The following is a 19,362-nucleotide window of genomic DNA, read 5'->3' as shown; positions in this document are numbered from 1 at the left end:
CTGTATTGAGGGGAGGCGGCTTGTGACGAATGGCTGTGCCATTTTTACTTAAAGACCTAGGGCTTTGAATATTTGCCACAAACATTTAAAATATTTACACCACACAGCCCCTCTGAAATATTTAGGGATTGCTATTTCCCGTTGCCATAAGTGCAGTCGTCTAATGGACAAGCTATCGATCACGTGCAATAGAATCCGTGTATTGACACCAATACGGAGGTTGCAATTGATGACTAGTGTGTTGCCAAGTTTGCCTCCACTCAAAAGCGGTTTCTAACGCTCAAGCTGCATACATCTCTTCCGGCTTTCTAGAACCAACGAAACTAAGTGCACAAAGGTCTTTTGCAAAAATAGTTCGCCCTATCATGATGCTATTATTAATCAGAATACTGACCCATGTCGTAAAAATAGGCAATTTTTGGCCCACGATAAGCTAATTTTGCTTCAGAATAATTTCTGTTATCTTAGGAAATATAAGGCTATGCTACTTTAGAGTCCACCCCAACCCTCTTCACAGCTCGTGCTGATAAGGTTGAACTGTCGATCTTTGGTAATTTCTTTGGGATGAGATGTGGCTTAGTGCTAAAAAGTTGGGATTAAATCGCCTTACTTTTTCTGTTAGTTTTACGAACACAGTATTCTTTAAAGGAAGGGGCATATTATCTTGTACTCTCCACCAGGGCATACCGCTTATTCTTTCACACCGCATGGTATAATTTGAGAAACAGAACTTGATTTACTACTCTTTACTCGTTTTACGAAGCTGCCCAGCTCTTGAACAAAGATACGTCTCTCAATTATGCCGCGCTCGGGTCAAAAATTAAACATGTGAATTTCACACTCTGCATGCAAAATTTATGATTGTAAAATCGCTACCGTCTACAGATGAGGTTGCAATTAAGTATGATATATCTCAAACTCTAATGGTCTGGGAAAAAAACCAATTAACTTTGTGTCTCTAATAGTTCTGGGTTGCAACGTTGACTCCCTTTTCCTACCCCGCATTCTTGCACAATCTACCTAATGGGTTTGGAAAGATGAACAAGGGCAAGCTGTTAAACGCAAGAGGTACTAAGTTAACATCTTGGTTTGAGCTCTAAAGCATATCTCTTTGCTCGTGTTCTTCTTTACGCCCTGCATCAGGAAGAATACGTTGCCGTTACCAAGTGCCGAGTTAGCCTTTATTTCCTTGTGATTATGTTGATTGATGAATGAATCTTAATTCTGTGGCTTCCTAAGATTTCTATAAGATGAACTTACGTGCGGTTTACATATAAGAAAAGGAGCGGCTTATTTATACAGAACTCTTAGTCATATGTCTGATAAAACTTCAATTACCCCGCGGTATACTCAACTAAGCAGTTTGTAATACGACAACCTTGGCTCTGTCAAAATTCTTTTTGCTTTCTTCTCTGCTTCCAAAATCTTGTTTTTTCGTTGCAATATAAGGACGGTTACGCCCGAAATAAATTTACCAATATTTTTTTTACGATCCCCTTTCTTTTAACTTTTTCTTTTTTTTTTTACTTCTTTTATTCTTGCTTCCCTTCATTCTATTCTTTCCTTTTAAGATAATAGTCAACCCTTTTCCTCTCGTTTAATCGATTCATTATGAAGCGCGTAGCTTTATTTTTCCTAGCGATCCTGGTGCCTTTTGCATTATTTGGCCAAGTGGTCTATGCTGCTCCTGTTCCAGATGGGGAAGTCAATGATAGCCCTCCGCCTGGTAAAAAAGACTCAATGGGTTCCCCTATTAAATTGCCAAGTAGGCACTAATACCCTCTTGAATACAGAAAATCTCCCCTCTTTCGAGGAGATTTCTCAGCAAGCAACAAGTAGGGAAACTTCTTCGGACAAATCACTGGAAGGAAATTCTTACGGTTTATCGCATCTATAGATGTAGTAAAGGGAAAAGACACCGACTCCTTCAAAGCCGCGGCCACTCTACCGATCCTAGATCTTCTTGTTGGTCCCATTATTCAAGCCATCATTAATGAGTCTAAGGTAGTGTAGTTCTGTAGCTGTTGGTCTACTGGAGCGAGGTAAAATGTCGCAAATTTTGTATATATATAGCTCTCGTTCAATACGGTAGAGATCACTGCTCCCGCAAACAACGCCTTCACCTCGCGTATTAAGGGAGAGCTTAGCCATACTGGACCCGTTCCCGCCACGATCTCGTTCGTCGCTCCCACCTACATCTACTGGAAAGGCAAGGCATTTGCCAAGCTCCGCATGCCCAGTATTAAAACTCTCTGGCTTAAGCCCACCCCGCTAGACCTCAACACCAACGTCGAGGTCGTTAACCCAGCGCTCTTGCAAGAATTTTCTGTCGCTCTTTTGACCGGTGACAACTTCACATGGGACCTCTACTGCTCCCAAATCCAAGTCACCGCCCTCGGGATTACCATTGGTGGCGTACAGCTTCGCAAGACCGTGTCGCTCAAGGGAATGAGCGGCTTGAAGGGAGTGCAGCTAACATCGTTCAACTTACCTGGCAATGACCCAGCGGGCGGTATCACCTCTGAGGGCAGTGGTGTCGTAAAAAACCCAAGTCAAGTTGGTCTCACTGTCGGTCATCTCGGCTTTAACGTTGTTTACAAAGGCATTGTGCTCGGCAACTTGGGTAAGTAATATGCCGGATATAAGTTCCTCTCTAAGCTCAATGGCTATAAAATAATAATCTATTAATTATAAACAAAAATCCGATAGCTGCTGATAAACAAGGGATTGCCCCTCTGAAGGACAATTCTCTTAGCCTCAAGGGCCGTCTTGTACCTCAGACCTCTGCCGAGGGTCTTGCAGCCTTCTCCGAAATGGTCAATCTCTTTATCAAGGGCAAAGACGTCCCTCTTTCGCTGGTTGGAAACGAGGCATCCGATGTTCAAGGCCGCGTTGATTGGCTTTCCAATGCTCTCCCGAGCCTCAAGCTTGACATTGCTTTGAAGCCACCTGCTGATCTCAAACTTATCCAATCCATCAACTTCAATGACATGTCCTTTACGTTCACCAAGGACACCGCCTATAACCCGCAAACAGGATCAAAAGATACACAGGCGGTGTTCAAGAGTCCCTTCGGTTTCCCGCTGGATATAAAGGAGGTTGGACTTAACCTTGCGATTCAGGATGGTGGCAAAAAGATTGCTGTTGTGGCGGGTGTTAAGGGCCCCGCGACCACCACCCCTCAGCCCAATGGTGGACTTATCAAGACTAGCTTCGGACCGATCCCTCTTCCCGTTGATGGCGCTGCCCACGAAGCCTTCAATCAGTTCGTGTCAGAATTGACCAACGGGGCCAAGAAGGACTTCAATCTTGCTGGAACCGTTAACACCGTGGCCAACACAGCTGTTGGTCAGGTCACTCTACAGGACGTGCCCGTCGATGTGTCCACTTCTCTACCCGGTATGCAGGGTCTCGCAAGCAAACCACCCCAGCAGGCTTCTAAGGTCAAGATCTTCAACACGCCCACTGGGCTCGGATTTAACGTTGACTATAAGATCTTCAACCCTGCTCCTGTCACGGTCGGCCTGGGTAATATCAAGTTCGCCACCCACTACAAATACAACAACCGAGACGTCCACTTCGCTAACAGTGTCCTCCAGAACGTGGTGCTCAACCCTGGAGACAACGTTGTCTCCACAGTCACCATCACTGATCCAAACCTTGATCCTGAAGCAAAAAATGCTTCCATTGCTCTGCAACGAGCTCTCATCAAGGACCCCAGGAATCCTCAGATCCTGCTCGGTACTGGTACCCAGGACTCGACGGATATCGAGTCGCTCAAGCTCGCTTGCTCCAAGCTGAAGTTCACCCTCTCCGTGGTAGCCCTATGGAATGGCGCAGCTGCAGAGAACATGAATTTGCTGGCCCAGCCTGAGGAGCCAAGTGCCGTGCCATCCGTTTCAAGTGTACCCGCTAGCACCGGAACAGCCGTCCCTACCGTCACCGGCAAGCCATCCAACCCACCTGAGCCCTCCCAAAAGCCAGACCCTACAATAATCCCCTCTAGCAAACCTTCGCAAAAACCGGGAGATGACAAGCCCACCAAGTCCAGCGCTCCTCAAGATAAAAACCCCAAACCCACGGAGAATCCGTCTGCTGAGAAGAAGCCCGGAAAAGAGAAATCCGAGGAGAAAGATACCCCCAAACCAGCTCCGGAGAACTAAGAGAAAATCTCCATTAGCTCTACCCGCATTCTAAATATCTTCCGCCTCCACCTTTTCCTCCTCTTCCTCTCATACATATCAGGATGTGATCTCTGTCTTTCTTTTGGATACCTTATCTTGTAGCGTCTGTTTATTTATTTTAACTTATTTGTTGCCTATATATTTGGAGAAGCTATTTTAATGTAATGGACATGACTTGGATGAACAAAACAAGTATCTAAAGTATAATATATTGTTCTTTTCTATTTCAGTCGAATCCTAGTTAGAAATCCTTGTTTTTTCGCGAAAGTTAGTAAATCGATTGGTCACAGAGCCTTGAGTTAGGTGATAGGCAAGGGAAGCGTGCTTAACAGTTTTCGGGTTGGAATTAACGATAGATCAGTTCGAGGACCGCTGGAACATGGGAGAATAGATTTAGACCTAGATACAAAACAGGGCAAAATACCCTCATCATTAAGGTTGATTTAACCTTTTATGTAATATCATACAAAACTTATTTTCACATACATTTACACAAAAGTTTGGTGCGTGGTACATAGTTATGTACTAGGTGACTCAAAACTAAATCTCATAGAATACACGGTGAACATATACAGAGGTTGAAGGAGAGTAAGATGTTTGCACTATTCAAAGCAAACGAGAGAGAAAGAATTCAAGTATTTTTTTGTATCACAACGAGTGGACGGAAATTCTAAGTTCTCAGATTCCGCGTTCAAGCAATTGGGATGCGACGGGTGCCAGGGTCGTCCCCCTTCGGAACACGAACCGTAAGCACTCCGTTCTCATATTTTGCGGTTGCGCCATCCGTTTTCAAATGTGGAGGTAAGACCACGCTCCGATGGAAACGACCATATCTTCGCTCGGAGACATGGTGGTTCGCCTTCTCATATTCCTTGTTCTCTGAATGCTCTCCGCTCACTGTCATCACCCGGTCTTGCAAGTCGAGCTTCAAGTCTTCTTTGCGCACTCCCGGCAATTCAACACTCACACACACCTCTCGATCCGTCTCGTTGACATCCATACGCGGTGTTAACTCGCGACTCGTCATGGTTTCACCTGCGGATTCGCGCAAGTTGCGCCAGTAGTCGCCTGCGCGCCGAACATCGGAATCGAAAGGGCCAAAGGACATAAGAGACATGGTGATGAAGATAACTTTCTACTTGCTTTTTCAGTAGAGTTTTCCAAGAATACGACCAGGGATGAAACTCGTGAGAATGCAGGTGGGACTTTTTATATCAAGTTGGCGTCTTCAACCCGAGCTTTGAGAAATTCGATTTCTTTAATAAGATATCTGAGGTCAATGCAAGTCACTTCATTTTTCCCGGTAGGCTTCTCATCCCTTCTCATTCCTTCTATCATATATGGATCTTTTGTTTGAGGCATCCGTTTCATTTAAACCATTGCTGTTGAATTGAATTGGTGCAAATTAATGCTGCACGTCCAAAGCGCGCGCAATCAGACCGAGATGATTTTAGTGTCCCGGGCCTAACCCCCCCTTTCCTATAGTAACTTTAGTGAGTTTTCATATTGAAGCGTGATTGAAGAGCCGACAAACAAACGCTCGACATTGGCGAGTCTACTGGTGGCCTCTCTTCCCTCCACCTCTCTCACTATAAGGGCAGCTCAAGTTACGCTGGTTCTTTCCAATTTATTAGCTTAGGATAGTGGACATAATTTAACATAAATGGAAAAGTGAGGGAATAGTCGCGGGTAATTAGTGTAGGGTTAGTAAAAGAATAAAAAAATTGAAAACAGTAACATCAAAGAATGTACATAACACATTTCAAAGATTCTCATTGAACTTAATACGCACAAGAGAGTAGGAAAATAAACTCTATATAAATAAAAGAAATAGAGGGGTGAACAATAAAACTGAATAAATATCGGGAGAAAGTGGAGAAAAGAAATCATTAATCTATTGTGAATATAAAGTCGGTCTAAGCGAATGTGCCCCCTATTCTTGTGCCAAAATTGCATGTTGATATTTTTTCGTCTTCATGAACTTTGGGACCGAGTCTGTGGACATCAGCCGGTAGATGTGGCCCTGGACTTTCTCATAGATCTGGAAGATCGTCTGCAGCGCCTCGGGGCTCACGCTTGTTTCCTCAGGCATCGCCACGGCTGAGTCATTTGAGGACTTTGAGTTAGAACCCTCACCGGCAGCCACCGAGAGGATATCGGTCATGAGGCGGGTTATCTCTTGTCGTAGGCTATGGTCAATGTTGAGTTCGGATGGGGATGCAGGGGCAAGGTATGTGTTGTAGATCTGGAATGCAGCCGAAACAAGTTCCGGCGAGGGGTGCTCGTGCTCCTCGTTTGACGCAGAAATGTCCGTGCCGTTCGCCTGCCATTTGAATTTGGTCTTGAATTTCTCGCAATCGAGCCAGAACGCCAGGTTCTCTTCGCAAAAGTTGGTCATGAGAAATTCGCGGAACAAGGCGAGCAGGCGCTCGTCACACAAGATTTGCTGGAGGCGGACAAAGCTCGACTCCTTGGGATCGTCGGGACGAATCCGCATGCCGTTCATCAGGGTTCGGAGCTCGAGGTGGTCGCCACGGAAGGAGTCTTTGCGCGTTGGCAAAGCCTCACGAAGATCGGCTAGATCCGTTTCCTCCATGTGGTTGCTGCGGGTGCTACGGCTGGACTTGGAGCCGGACTTTGACTTGGAGCGCTTGTGCGAGCGTGAGCTCGAGCTCATACTCAGACCATCATCGTCGCCCTCCTCGTCCAACCCTTGTGGTTTACCGCGCCAGCCTGCCAGCCGCTCCCCGAGCTCAGTCAGCCGGTAGAGGATCGACTTGGTGTAAAAGATCTCGCCATACCCGACCCCGGGCACTTCATTCATATCGATGACCTCTTCAATCAATCCCATGCGCATGAACTCGTTTGCAATCTCTGTTCCCTCTTCACGCGATACTGTCGTGGTGAAGTCGCAAAGCCAATCGATGGCGCCCTGCCCGTGGAATGTGTTTGGGTACACTTTGAAGAAGAACTGATGATCCTTGACCTGAACCCCACGGTTGCGGTCCGCTTCGGATGAAGAAACCGACGCGTCGTCTCGTTCACTCTCCCCCGACACGTTGTTGGGGGACGAGCCAGCAAATTTCCGGAAGATATTGCAGAGCTGACGCCGGCCGAATAAGACGAGGTCGTATTCCGCATCGCGGTCGAGCACAAGCACTTTGATCGGCGGGGCTTGGCCAAAGAGGGCTTGGAGATGAGCGGCGGCAACGTTGTTTTTATTGATGTGTCTCTCGAGCAAGTATAGGCCCTTTTGCGTGACCTTGTACAATCCCTTCTCCTTGAACTGCGTGGCTAGTTTATCGGTTGCATTCGAGATCAGAGTTGCGTCCATAAAGCGCTGGCAGAGCAGCTTAGCGTGGTCTTTGGTGAAGCCTAGCGATCTGGCAGTTGTCGTGGAAACAAGGCGAGTTGGATCGGTTGGATCCGGCGAACAGCTCGTCTCCGTAATCTTGAGATCCAGGAGGTTCGTTACTGCATTTTCGCCGGTAAAGGTGTTGTGATAGGACCGAAAGTTGCGGCGGTTGGTCTCGATGGGGATCGAGACGAGAAGCGCAGAGAAGAGCTCGAAAACGTTCTATAGCAAAATAAGCAGAAAGGGAGGCCATCCATCAATAAACAGTCCATGAGCGGTAACATTGGCGGCGGAAAGCGGCAGCAGAGCAAGAGCGAGGGAATGCATCTACCTTTGCGAATAATCGACCTGAAGGCGTCCTTATTAGCAGATCCTTATGAACCATGATCGGAAGCGTAGTCCCGGAGAAAGGCTAGAGAGAAGGCCCGAAGGGAAGGATCGGCGAAAGGGTTCGAAATACAAATAGGGAGCGGGGGTGGAGGTGTGGGATAGGATAAATAAAACGAGGCGACGAGGCGAGCCTTCCGCTCCTCTCACAAAACCAACCTCCGTTGGGCCCAAATCGACACTCAGTCGACCTTAAATGATCCTGTTTCCCACTCCGCCCTCCACAGGTCTATGACGACTCCCGAGGTTTCGAATCAAGTGAAACCGCTAATTATCTTTTTTCCATTTTGTATTAGTGATCTTAAAAGAGAGATATATTCCATATATTCATCATCATAAACCTTACATTGTACCATAATTAACTCTAATATTGGATCGGATTTTGCTTTTAGTCAATGATGAAATTATATATATATATATATATAATAAAAGAACTCTATAGTAGAAATAATGAAGCGAAACATAGGAGAAGAAGGGGGAGGAGGGGCGGGTGTTTATCGGGAGAGGGTGGCAAAGGCACGGGTGACGGTGCGCTGGAGTTTCTTTTGTACTGCCTTGATGTCGTCCTTGGAAGCCTCATCAGCCTTGATGTCCAAGAATTCCATGGCCTCTGAGAGGGCAGACTCAATGGCCTCCTTGTCACCACGCTTGAGCTTGAGCGAGACGTTGGGCTCTGAGACAGTCGACTCGATCTGGTAGAGGTAGTGCTCGAGCTCCTGCTTGGCCTCAACGCGCTCCTCGCTCTTCTTGTCTTGCTCGGCGAACTGCTCGGCCTCACGGACCATGCGGTCGATGTCGGCGGCAGAGAGGTGACCAGCAGCGTTGGCGATGGTGACATTAGCCTTGCGGCCAGTGGTCTTGTCCTGGGCGGTTACCTTGAGGATACCGTTGGCGTCGAGATCAAAGGTACAGATGAGCTCGGGCTGACCGCGGGGCATGGGGGGCACACCCTCAAGACTGAAGGTACCCAGCATTTGGTTGTCGCGGGTCATGGGGCGCTCACCGCTGTAGATGGGGAACTCGACCACAGTCTGGTTGTCCTCGGTGGTGGTGAACACCTTTTGGCGCTGGCAAGGGATGGGGGTGTTGCGGGGCACAACCACGGCCATCACACCACCCTGCATCTCAACACCAAGGGAGAGCGGCACAACGTCGAGCAGGAGCAGGTCCTGGGTCTTCTCGGAGTCGGCCTTGTTGGTGAGGACGGCAGCCTGCACGGCGGCACCGTAGGCGACGGCCTCATCGGGGTTGATGGACTTGTTGAGCTCCTTGCCGTCGAAGAACTCCTGCAGGAGCGACTGAATCTTGGGGATACGGGTGGAGCCACCAACGAGGACAATCTCGTGGATGGCGGACTTCTCCATCTTGGCGTCCTTGAGGACCTGCTTGACGGGCTCGAGGGTGCTCATGAAGACGGTGTTGTTGATCTCCTCGAACTTGGCACGGGTGATGTTGGCCTGGAAGTCAACACCCTCGAAGAGAGAGTCGACCTCAACGGTGGTCTGGGTGAGGGAGGAGAGGGTGCGCTTAGCACGCTCGCATGCGCTGCGGAGGCGGCGAAGGGCACGGGCATCTCCGGAGATGTCCTTCTTGTGCTTGCGCTTGAACTCGTTCTTGAAGTGCTCGAGCAGGTTGTTGTCGAAGTCCTCACCACCAAGATGGGTGTCACCAGCGGTGGCCTTGACGGCGAACACCTGACCGGCGATGGTGAGAAGAGACACATCGAAGGTACCACCTCCCAAATCGAAGATGAGCACGTTCTTCTCCTCCTTGTCGCCCTTCTTGTCGAGGCCGTACGCGATGGCAGCGGCAGTGGGCTCGTTGATGATGCGGAGCACCTCGAGGCCAGAAATGAGACCGGCGTCCTTGGTGGCATTACGCTGGGCATCGTTGAAGTAGGCGGGGACCGTGATGACGGCCTTCTTGACCTTCTGGCCAAGCTTAGCCTCAGCAATCTCCTTCATTTTTGTGAGGACCATGGCGGAAATTTCCTGGGGCGTGAACGTCTTGTTCTCTCCCTGATAGCTGACCTGGATCAAGGGATTGCCCTCCTTCTCAATGACGGTGAAGGGCCAGTGCTTCATGTCGGACTTGACCTCAGGCTCGTCAAAGCGACGACCGACGAGACGCTTGGCGTCAAAGACGGTGTTGGTGGGGTTCATAGCGGCCTGGTTCTTAGCAGCATCACCAATGAGACGGTCGTTGTCGGCAAATGCGACGTAGGAGGGAGTAGTGCGGTTACCCTAGTTGAAAGAGAGAGCAGTGTTTGTTAGTATGGCTGAGCCGCTGGGCTAATAGAGGCTATTGTTTACCTGTTCATTAGGAATGATCTCAACGTGCTCGTTTTGCCAGACAGCAACGCACGAGTAGGTAGTGCCGAGATCGATACCAATAGCTCCGTTGTATTCCTCAGACATGATTGAGTATTTTATGGGTTGATTTTTTGGAAAAAAGAGTATAAAAGGCGAGAGGGGGGAGCCAACAAGGGTAAATGCAGAAAATAAAGGAGCAAGACAGCTAAAGAAGCAAAGTCAAATTTGTTTACAATTTATTGAAACTAGAGAAATTGTCAACAAAATTCTCATTGGTTAGCTCTGTTACAGTTTCTGATCTTCTCTGCACCTTTAGCTTTGACGTTCAAGACTGAAAAAAAAAAACATAAGACTAAAACTTGACTTGTTGTCATGGTATGTATATATTATAGCAGGACACCATAGAGATATGTACAAAAAAAATAAAGGAAATCCAGAATATTAGAAAAAAGAACGAAATTCTTAAAAAAAAACGTAAAGAGCTATATTGGGATGCTGTTAGCCATTGTGATAACAGATACTCCTGTCAGACATTCGCCTTGTATGATTTAAATTAATAAAGGAGCGCCCCAGTAGTCCCTGGCAAATTTGCATCAGAGGAAAAGATTTGCGTCGGAATCTAGCCATCGGGCTTGCTTTCGTCCTCAATAGGAAGGGTCATGTTGGCTCTGTCTTCCTTCTCGTCCTGTGCTCCTTCAGCCTCTTCTATAAGCCCCAGAGAGGTTTGAAAAGGGGTGCCTGGATCTGTGAGTGGAAATGGCGACGAGAGCGCATATAGCCTCGACTCGGGGGACCAAGTGCCCGCCCGATCAATGTTGAAATCTAGCCCACTGTCTTCTTTCCAGGCCTCCTCCCATGTCAAAGTGTTGTCGGACAAGAGAGGCTGAAAGGTGCTGACGCGGGCAGGCCCTTCCCCTATGCACTCGGAAGGGAGCGTAGCAAATAAATCGTCGACGTCGTCGAGTAAATTTTCTAGATCACCAAGGTCGTCATCTAGCGACCAGAGGACGGGTTCAGAGTCGAACAGCCGCCGCCTTTTACTTTGCACGTCAGAGCTACTCTCGCTTATTACACTGGCTTTATCGGGGCTTGGGCTTCGTTCTCTTCGCTTCGCCTTACGGTGTCGCGGCTCCATACAAAGTATTGTATACTCTACCTTCCTCTACCTGCCTTTCTGTCCGTCTATCTGTCTATCTAGCTTTCTGTCTATCCGTCGGGCCCGTCTACCTAGAGCCACGACGCCTAATTAGCAGAGATTCACCTATATATACTAATGAATTCCAAAGTGGAAATACCAACTCATCAGATATAGACCAAAAGTTGAAACACAGCCCACCAAAGGGAAACGAAGAGGGTGCCGCAGGACTGGTGTAATACTACTGAGGAGTTTTATCATAAGACTCTATTCCTTTCCACACTTCTTCCATTTCCATTGTGAGGGCGGCTTTTTAATTTCGGACGAAGTCCGTGGCCGGTATATCAGTTGGAGGCGCAGCATCTCTTTAGAGGCCCGACTGCTTGACAGCGTTGGGGGAATATGGAATAGATGGAGGTTTTTATCTGAATATCGATATTTTTGGATCTGGCCGGATAAGTCAAAGCTCTGACATCGCTGTCAATCTCGCGCCCATCTATACACTCCCATCCAAACCCCGTCCCCTCTTTCTCCCCGTGTTTTTCCATCCTTGGAGCATTCAAGATGAAGTCTTTCAATTATGAGCAATTCAACTCCGATCTGGACATGAACAATCTGGATTTCATGGCAGAATTAGACGATCTGACGTTGGAGCAGACAAATAATCAGCAGCAAGGGCATAGCCAACCCAGTGCACATGACAACCTGCTGCATCAGTTGGAGGAAAAACACTTGAGACAGCAGCACCAGCAGCAGACCCAACAGAATTCCTTGTCCACACCCATAGAGAGTGGGTACTTTTCAAATGTTTCGCAGGATATGTTCCTGTCACCCCTCACCATGGAGGCGAGCAATATGTTGCTGGATGACAATCTGGAAGATGATGTACCTTGTTTATTGGCATGCCATTTATGGAATTTTTTAAATAACCTTTAGTTTTTTAATTAGCTTATCTTGACACCACTTATCTCGCCTACGCCCTCTCCGTTTCTAACTCCTTCACAAACCTATTCCCTCTCTAACCAAGACACAATAACCCCCAATGAGATATTTTCCCCGCTTACATCGCCCGCTCTACTTCCTCAGGAGCAGTCCACAGATAATAGCTCCCAATCAAGCACACTGCGGCCTAAATCAAAAAAGCGTACCAATGATCCGCAGCCGTATGTCAAAGTACGCCAGACAATCGCCAAGGGAGGCCGAACCACAGCGAGGAAGCGAAATTCTGTGCCAAATTCCCTCTCTCTCCCTTCTGCCGTGACGTCGTCCTCCAGCACCAGTAGCCAGCTGGAAACTTCCATGCCCCCACCTGCAACCCGCCCTCTACCTGCTACACCGGCTTCACTAATGAATCTTCCCAGCCAGGCTAAGGGGGCATCAGAGATCGAAAGTGAATTAAGATCTTCGCCCGCCATGAAACCTATTTCGCCCACGGTCGGCCCCATGCATTTCCGTGGTGGTTCGGTTCCCACATCCCCTGCCATCAAACCATATATAAGCCCGAGCTTGAAGCCATTGTTGCCTGGAGGTAGTTTGTCCTTTGGCATATTACATACCGCTATTTTGGCTTGCAAATAACCTCAAGTGCTTGTTATTTCTAGCCGTCTCCCAAGAAGTTGCAGCGAGATTAGCAACCAAAAGTAATTACCAGACAATACGTGATGGGGACAGCAAGTATGTAGTTTGCAGAGCAACCTTCTCTCGGCTCTTTATCCTGATTTTGGCATGATGAAATCTAGGCTCATAGGACTCTCCTACTCGCCGGAATTGCATTCTGGCATTGAAATGCGTCGCTCTTCCCACAAGGCAGCGGAGCAGAAACGAAGAGACCTGTTAAAACATTGTTTTGACGATTTAAGAAGCGTGCTCCCGGATATTGAGGAAAAAAACCCTAGTAAAGTGATGTTACTGAGAAAATGTAGGCCATTTTTTTTATTAGTGTTAAGGTTTAATAGCGCTTAGAAACCGTTTATTTGTGTTTTATTTGGTTTAGCGTACGAATACATTAGCGGCCTAAACAAGCGGGCACGAGAACAGGACGCGAAGATTGAGTCATTGCAAAAGGAGATTATGGCGTTGAAAGATCGGCTGGGATTAGGTGGGGAAGAGAAGGATCAGCAGAGGGAATCATCCAAAGGATGAGAAGGGGCTGGGCGAGCCCAACTCCGACAGAGATGGGCAGGGGGGAGGCTTCTACCTCTGTCTTCTATTCACCATCTACTATAAGCCGATGGCACTATAATTATTTACGATTTTGTTTTTTTTTTCATTGTACCTAATTCCCTTGTTGATTCGATGACCATCTCTCCCCGCCAAACATGTAATTTCCTTTTGCGATGTTTTTTCATTCTGAGCAATTAGAGTAAAGTGGGTGAGACCCGATTTGAAATTCGCAGTCTTCTGTGGATTACAAGCCGTAACGCAAAATAAATTGCGAGAAATGGGGGGATATTTGTAATTCCGTTTCCGCACCCGCAACAGCTCCACGCCCATGCGGGTTGTGTAATCGGATAATTCTCCTCGAGGGTGAGTTTAGTCGTTGCTACGACACAAACAAGCAGAAATAAGGAAAATGGTCTTTGGTTACCAGGGCGAGGAGGCAAGGCGAGTGGGCCGTGGTGAGGTTTGCGACACCTCAGCTTCTACTGTCACCACGTCGACTGAAAATTGAGCCGAAGAAGGAATCGGAACCTCAGGCCTCGGCTGCCAGCGGATTTCGAGGGCCAATGCTAATTGTGATGAATCATGTTTTGATTGATAGCAGCGTTCCGGAAATAAACTGGTATTGACTCGTCTCGTCCGGCTGCCCCCTCCCCTCCCCCTCTCGCCGATATGGGCGCGGGCCGCGCTTGTGGGAACAAGCAACCGGTTCTGCTCTTGCCCACGGCCACACTCATTGCGCAAAATCTCCTGCTCTATTACTTGACAGCCCTAATGAACACAAATCGAACCTTGTGTCATCTTGCACGGTAGAAAACAACAAAACGGTGAGAGGCCCACCATATCTTTGGTCCAAGCGTGCGCGCAAAATTTAATCAAGGTCGGGGAACAAAAAAGCAATTATACAGGAGTAGCATGAAAAGAGAGAGCGGTTTCATATTGTGAACTTAATAAATAAACTGGCGTGGATAAGCCGCAACCTCTCTTTTTCCTTTATTTTTGTGTAATCTGCGCAACACTTAACTCTCTCCGGTTTTTGGTTCGATCACGTATCGCTTCTATTTTCTTATAACTTGGCCCCCCTCGCTTTCCGCTCCCCCTTTCTTTTCCTCTCTTTTTGTTCTTCCGCTTTTGAATTCAATACTTTCCAGTGACACTCCTTCACTCCTTCTCTTTTCCACCCCCCCCTTCTCCCTCCCCCCCCTTCCTTCTCTTGTCTATATCACACTTGTAAAAATACTCTGCCCTGTTTATGTAAGTGTGGAAAGACGATATAAGTTATCCTATTTATTATTTATTCTTTCAAGAGCCTCCGTATTTATCCAAGTCTTATAACGTCTAGTTGAGTTTGCATCTTCCTTGCCAAACTCCCTCATTTCATCCTCTTATTCTGTTTGCTTTCTCTGTGAACGCAAGTTTTTGTATATTTCTCTCCTCACAAACACATACTCCCCCCCCCCCCTTCCTGTATCAATTGTTAAATATATAAATATGGCAACGACCAACGAGAAGCAGAAGGTTACAAAACCCAACAGCTACGTTACGACCACCTCAGAAGAAGCCCGCATGGAGCAGAGCGAGCAGCTGCGCTATTTCCTCGCAACAGCACCCACCTCCCTAACCGGAGAGAGCTCTATTAAGCGGCACCCTGCCGGCGACGCTGGTCATATTGCTTGCGTCCTATGGCACAACCTATTCCATATCACCAGCAGAGACATCTATCGCGCCTTGCACTTTAGATTCGAAACCCTCGGCCGCATGGTGGTCAACGAAGAGCAGCTCGAGTCCGAGGTGTTTGCTGCGCTGGGTCATCTCCGCATCGGCCCGGATGCTATCCTCGAAGAGTCTGGATCCGAGTTTCTCCAGTTCCTCCATGAAAACGGCTGCGTGCTCTCAACAAGAAAGCAGAAAGTGTACTTCTGGTTCTCCGTTCCTCATGACCAGATCTTTGTCGACATCCTGGGGCGCGAATTGCAGCGAGAGCAGAGAGGCGAGCAAACATTGACGGTAGCAATGGCCGAACCTGCTCTTTCTATTAGCGCGGAGGGCCCTGATGGCGCGTCGCTGCGAGACCTGCGGTCGTCTCTTTTGGGAGACGAGGCGATGATGTCGGCGACTCAGACGAATGATGTCGCTCCATTGGACAATTACAATGACACTCGGGGAGATGAAGGAGACGGAGCTCAAGAGGAGGGTGACCAGGCGCTCAAGATGTTAGAGTCGCCGCTTGAGGAACTGGCCGAGGTTACACCCCCGGCAGTCGCCTCAGACTTGGGATCGCGGGTATGGGCGCGTTGGGACAAGATGGCAAGTATTGAACATCCCAAATTGCCCTTCTTCCACCATCCCCATTCCCACCAGCCTCACTCCCAACCCCATCAACGCGCTTGGTCCCTGGACCCCACCCAATCGTGGGATGATGATGGATGCTCGATGGTGGACGCCATGCAGATGCACGAATCTACCCCTCCGCCTTCTCAACCGCAACAACACGCTCAGTCAACCCCTCCGAGCACCCTGAGCACACCCCACCTCTTCCTTGCAAGAAATGGCGGGCGCCGACGAGCTCACACCGTCTCCGAACCGCCCTCTACGGCTGAGGAGAATTCCGCTGCATCCTCAAAACTGGCGACCCGGACGCCAACAAAAACTCGACCCTATTCACGTCCAACCTCGTCAGAGCCGGATGAATCTCGCCCGTTCGTGTGCCCCTTCCCAGGGTGTCAGCGTCCCTTCAAGCGCTTGCAGCACTGGAAGCGTCACATTCGCAGCTCGCACTCGAACATTCGGCCATACGAGTGCACTCTGTGCGGGAAGTCCTTCACGCGATCGGACAGCCTTACCGTGCACAAGCGCACCCATCTGCGACAAATGGAACGACAGCAACAGCAGCTGCAGCAACAACAGTGGAGACTTCAGCAGCAGGCTCAGCACTCCGTGGTGGGCTTCCATCCACTTCAGACCCTGAGGAGACGATCCATGAGTCTTGGGGCCAACTTCGAGCAGTACCGGCCCAACGTTCCTGTAGGCGCAGTAGCACCCATGGCGCCGCCAATGCCACCAATGGAAAACCATGGGGGCGAATTCGCACAGGACCTCATGGGGGCGCGATCCATGCTTGCCATGCCTCCGCCCGCTAACTACTTTACGATGCCGCAATATCCAATGCCATATTCGCTTCCTGGTTCGATTGCGGGAACTCCAAGCAACGAGGAGGGGCAATGGCTCGAAAACACAGCTGCAATTACCAGCTATTCCAACATGTAGATAGTGAAAAGCAGGCACACCCACCCATCATTATGCATCAGAGCAAACGAGAAACCTCCTAAGTGATTTCATTTTTATTTCCTTTCCCCTCCCCCTTTATATTTACTTTTCTGTGTTGCTATATATTATACATTCTTTTCTATTGATCGGCATGTCTTCTTTTGCTCACCCGTCACCCAACCCTTCTACAATATATTTTGTTTTGGCATATTTTCGTTTGTTTGTTTTTTTCCTTTTCTCTTTCGGAAGTAATAGTATATTGGTTTCTTCTCTTCATTTTTTTTTTCAAAATTATTATTAAGGAAACAAAGTTGTTCAATGACAGCTATAGAAACTTTAATTTAGAGATAGTTTGCTTACAAAGGAGAGAGGCATTGATTCCAAACAGACAAATGAAGAAATATAATAATAGCCAGGTTATAATTACTAAATCATTGAGTTGGTCGATAAATAATCATTATATAATGTGTCCTATACAGTGAGAAGGAATATTAAAAGTCGCTTGTGTAAGAGGGCAGAAAGAGAATATATAAGTATAAAGATAAATAAAGGTTCAGTATAAAAAATACTAGTGGACTAGCATTAAATAGCGTAGTGAGATTAAGTTCAAAAATAATGGAGAGCCACCGGGTAAATATAAGTCCAATTGTTCATCATATATATCCTGTATACCCATTTCCTCGCGGAGAATACTGGCTCTTGGGCGGGTATCGCGGTGAAAGCTGCGGCTGATGATGTTGTGCAGGAGGATACTGCGGATAACTGGGCGGCGGTCTTTGTTGAGGACGCGGATAGCCAGGAGATGCGGGAGGCGCGTAGGGCTGAGAAGGGTAGGCACGATTCGGGGGATAGTTGGGGGTTGGGATGGATGAGAGCGGTGGAGGTGCGGGTCGTCGTCCATAGCCGGGAGGATGCGAATCGTGAAGAGGAGGGGGTGGAGGAGGGGGTGGAGGAGGGGGAGCCATCTGTTTAGGAGGATATAGAGCGTGTGCTTGTGCAAAGGACGGAGGAGGCCGGTGGCCTCCTTGGGAAGATAATCGTGGGTCAGGGACACGCCGAGGTTCTGGTACGGGTTCACATGAGCGAGAACGACCACGACCATCTCCAGTATCACCACCAATGTACCCCTCGTACCGCGAGGAGGAGTAAGATGCATGCTCAGGATACTTGAATGATTCAGGGTTAGATGTTCGATTCGAGCCTTCTTGCATATACATTGGATGGCGGTGAGAATTGAATTGAGCCCGACCTAGGTCCGATTTTTCTTGTCTTCTTCGCTCCTCCCTCTGTCGCTCTTCAGCCTCCAACCGCCTCTTTTCCTCTAGTCGTCTCTCCTCTGCCAGCCGTTCTTCTGCCCGCTTCTTTTCAGCTGCTAGTCTCCGCTCCTCCTCCATCCGTATCCTCTCCTCCTCCGCCCGCCTTTTTTGCTCTTCTAACCTGCGTTGTTCATCCTCTGCTCGCTTCTTTTCGGCCGCTCGCTTCTGCTCCTCCTCTATCCTTTTCCTTTCCAACTCTGCCTGTCTTTTTTGCTCCTCTATTCTATGACGCTCCTCCTCTGCTCTTCTACGCTCCTCTGCCCTTCTACGCTCCTCTGCCATTCTCCTCTCCTCTTCGATCCTCCTCTCCTCAGCTAGCCTGTTCGCCTCCTCAATACGTTTTGCTTGGGCGATTCTTCTCTCCTCCGACATTCTTCTCTTCTCTGACATTCTCTGCTTGGCCCGTTTTTCCTCCAAACTCATTTCCTCCAGTCGCCTTTCTTGCGTTCTCCTCCGTTCATCCCACCCTGTCTCACGTTCATTTCGCATCGCTTCGGGCTGCATTGCCCACGGCTTTGGGCTTCTTTGGGGCCGTTGTATTGGGGGTGGTGCAGTCTCATAGATATCTTTAAAGGCAGAGCTCGTTCTCTCCGCCGAAACATCCTGTCGCATACTCTCGCGTGCCGCTGTGGCAGAGCCTGTAATAGTGTTTTCGGGGGACGGAGCGGAGGGATCCCTAAGCCAAGCAGGGAGGTTATCATTTTTAGACTCATGGTATTCCCGCAATATACGAGACACATGCGATTCGCCTTCCCAGTCAGATTCGTCGGAATCTATCACATATATAACCATAATTCGTCAGCATGTTGTAATATGAATGCCTTCACGCAATGGACAGAAATTCTGGAGATTAGTTCGAGTTGTAAACACGTACCAGGCCAGTCATTCTTTGATTGAACAAAAGTTCCTGCGGTCGCTTTGATCGACTTCCAAATCGAGCCACCCCATTTCTCTCCTTTCCATTCTTCCCCGCTCTTTCGTGTTTCCTTCTTCACCTCGGGTGGCATCGCCGGGAGGGGTGGAAGGGGAGGCACGGGGGGTGCATTTCTCTCCTTCCGGCTTCGCCATTCTTTCCCACCTGCCATCGAGAGGGATCGATTGATATCCGCTTGGAGAGGAGGAAGTAGCCTCCCCGCACACTTATGCCGTTCCGGATTAAGTCCTACATCGTTCCCGCATTGGGTACAGAGAATTCCAATGTGGGCATAATCGGTGGCCATATTTGTGTCGATCTGGTAATGTGTCC

The 19,362-nt window shown here is 48.5% G+C and overlaps 8 protein-coding genes across 8 annotated transcripts; 3 read left to right on the top strand and 5 right to left on the bottom strand.

The window, feature by feature from the left end:
- Window positions 1-1,611: 1,611 nt before the first annotated feature.
- Window positions 1,612-4,163, top strand: VTP21DRAFT_6590 (uncharacterized protein; the record flags this gene model as incomplete). The annotated part of the gene is made up of 5 exons (XM_069397237.1): window positions 1,612-1,726; window positions 1,794-1,835; window positions 1,898-2,004; window positions 2,074-2,623; window positions 2,710-4,163. 5 exons carry the CDS (start codon window positions 1,612-1,614, stop codon window positions 4,161-4,163), a joined length of 2,268 nt encoding a protein of 755 aa, XP_069246740.1.
- A 712-nt stretch (window positions 4,164-4,875) lies between these two features.
- Window positions 4,876-5,301, bottom strand: VTP21DRAFT_6589 (uncharacterized protein; the record flags this gene model as incomplete). Its single annotated transcript, XM_069397235.1, has 1 exon — window positions 4,876-5,301. One exon carries the CDS (start codon window positions 5,299-5,301, stop codon window positions 4,876-4,878), a length of 426 nt encoding a protein of 141 aa, XP_069246739.1.
- Window positions 5,302-6,117: 816 nt separating this feature from the next.
- On the bottom strand, window positions 6,118-7,924 carry VTP21DRAFT_6588 (uncharacterized protein; the record flags this gene model as incomplete). Its single annotated transcript, XM_069397234.1, has 2 exons — window positions 6,118-7,761; window positions 7,871-7,924. 2 exons carry the CDS (start codon window positions 7,922-7,924, stop codon window positions 6,118-6,120), a joined length of 1,698 nt encoding a protein of 565 aa, XP_069246738.1.
- A 496-nt stretch (window positions 7,925-8,420) lies between these two features.
- Window positions 8,421-10,343, bottom strand: VTP21DRAFT_6587 (uncharacterized protein; the record flags this gene model as incomplete). Its single annotated transcript, XM_069397233.1, has 2 exons — window positions 8,421-10,169; window positions 10,239-10,343. The coding sequence occupies 2 exons, from the start codon at window positions 10,341-10,343 to the stop codon at window positions 8,421-8,423; spliced, it is 1,854 nt and encodes a 617-aa protein (XP_069246737.1).
- Window positions 10,344-10,857: 514 nt separating this feature from the next.
- Window positions 10,858-11,373, bottom strand: VTP21DRAFT_6586 (uncharacterized protein; the record flags this gene model as incomplete). The annotated part of the gene is made up of 1 exon (XM_069397232.1): window positions 10,858-11,373. One exon carries the CDS (start codon window positions 11,371-11,373, stop codon window positions 10,858-10,860), a length of 516 nt encoding a protein of 171 aa, XP_069246736.1.
- Window positions 11,374-11,937: 564 nt separating this feature from the next.
- VTP21DRAFT_6585 (uncharacterized protein) lies at window positions 11,938-13,515 on the top strand (the record flags this gene model as incomplete). Its single annotated transcript, XM_069397231.1, has 5 exons — window positions 11,938-12,258; window positions 12,322-12,901; window positions 12,975-13,047; window positions 13,113-13,291; window positions 13,367-13,515. The coding sequence occupies 5 exons, from the start codon at window positions 11,938-11,940 to the stop codon at window positions 13,513-13,515; spliced, it is 1,302 nt and encodes a 433-aa protein (XP_069246735.1).
- A 1,509-nt stretch (window positions 13,516-15,024) lies between these two features.
- VTP21DRAFT_6584 (uncharacterized protein) lies at window positions 15,025-16,800 on the top strand (the record flags this gene model as incomplete). The annotated part of the gene is made up of 1 exon (XM_069397230.1): window positions 15,025-16,800. The coding sequence occupies one exon, from the start codon at window positions 15,025-15,027 to the stop codon at window positions 16,798-16,800; it is 1,776 nt and encodes a 591-aa protein (XP_069246734.1).
- A 653-nt stretch (window positions 16,801-17,453) lies between these two features.
- VTP21DRAFT_6583 (uncharacterized protein) lies at window positions 17,454-19,336 on the bottom strand (the record flags this gene model as incomplete). The annotated part of the gene is made up of 2 exons (XM_069397229.1): window positions 17,454-18,889; window positions 18,991-19,336. 2 exons carry the CDS (start codon window positions 19,334-19,336, stop codon window positions 17,454-17,456), a joined length of 1,782 nt encoding a protein of 593 aa, XP_069246733.1.
- Between the last annotated feature and the right edge of the window lie 26 nt (window positions 19,337-19,362).

This window comes from Calcarisporiella thermophila (genome assembly GCF_041956535.1).
Source record: "Calcarisporiella thermophila strain CBS 279.70 unplaced genomic scaffold VTP21scaffold_28, whole genome shotgun sequence".
Classification (NCBI taxonomy): Eukaryota; Fungi; Calcarisporiellomycota; class Calcarisporiellomycetes; order Calcarisporiellales; family Calcarisporiellaceae; genus Calcarisporiella; species Calcarisporiella thermophila.
This window is presented reverse-complemented; position numbering and strand designations above follow the sequence as displayed.